The sequence below is a fragment of the Apis dorsata genome, unplaced genomic scaffold (genome assembly GCF_000469605.1).
Source record: "Apis dorsata unplaced genomic scaffold, Apis dorsata 1.3 scaffold_89, whole genome shotgun sequence".
Lineage (NCBI taxonomy): Eukaryota > Metazoa > Arthropoda > Insecta > Hymenoptera > Apidae > Apis > Apis dorsata.
The window spans coordinates 710,262-710,514 of NW_006263387.1; the positions used below are offsets into that span (position 1 = coordinate 710,262).

At 13.8% G+C, this 253-nt stretch overlaps 1 protein-coding gene across 1 annotated transcript in view; it reads left to right on the top strand.

The window, feature by feature from the left end:
- LOC102673320 (WD repeat-containing protein 46) overlaps positions 1 to 116 on the top strand; it is a 2,184-nt gene extending 2,068 nt beyond the window's left edge. The window contains exon 6 of the mRNA XM_006611620.2: positions 1 to 116. Coding sequence (XP_006611683.1) covers positions 1 to 116 — 116 coding nt within the window.
- Positions 117 to 253: the final 137 nt, after the last annotated feature.

Consider the following 253-nt stretch of genomic DNA (forward strand, 5'->3'; position numbering starts at 1 on the left):
TTAATATACTTCGTCAATCAAATATTCAATCGGATATAAAAAAAGTAGAAAAACCTCAAAAAGATTATGGAATATTAAATAGATTTTTACCAAAATCTAATAAACAAACAAGATAACGAATTATTAAAAGAATATAATTCTATTTTATTTTTCTATATTTAAATTTTACTATATATATTTAAATATAGTTAAATATATATATATATATATTTAAATATAGTTTTTAATTTTACATAATCTCAATAAAATTTTA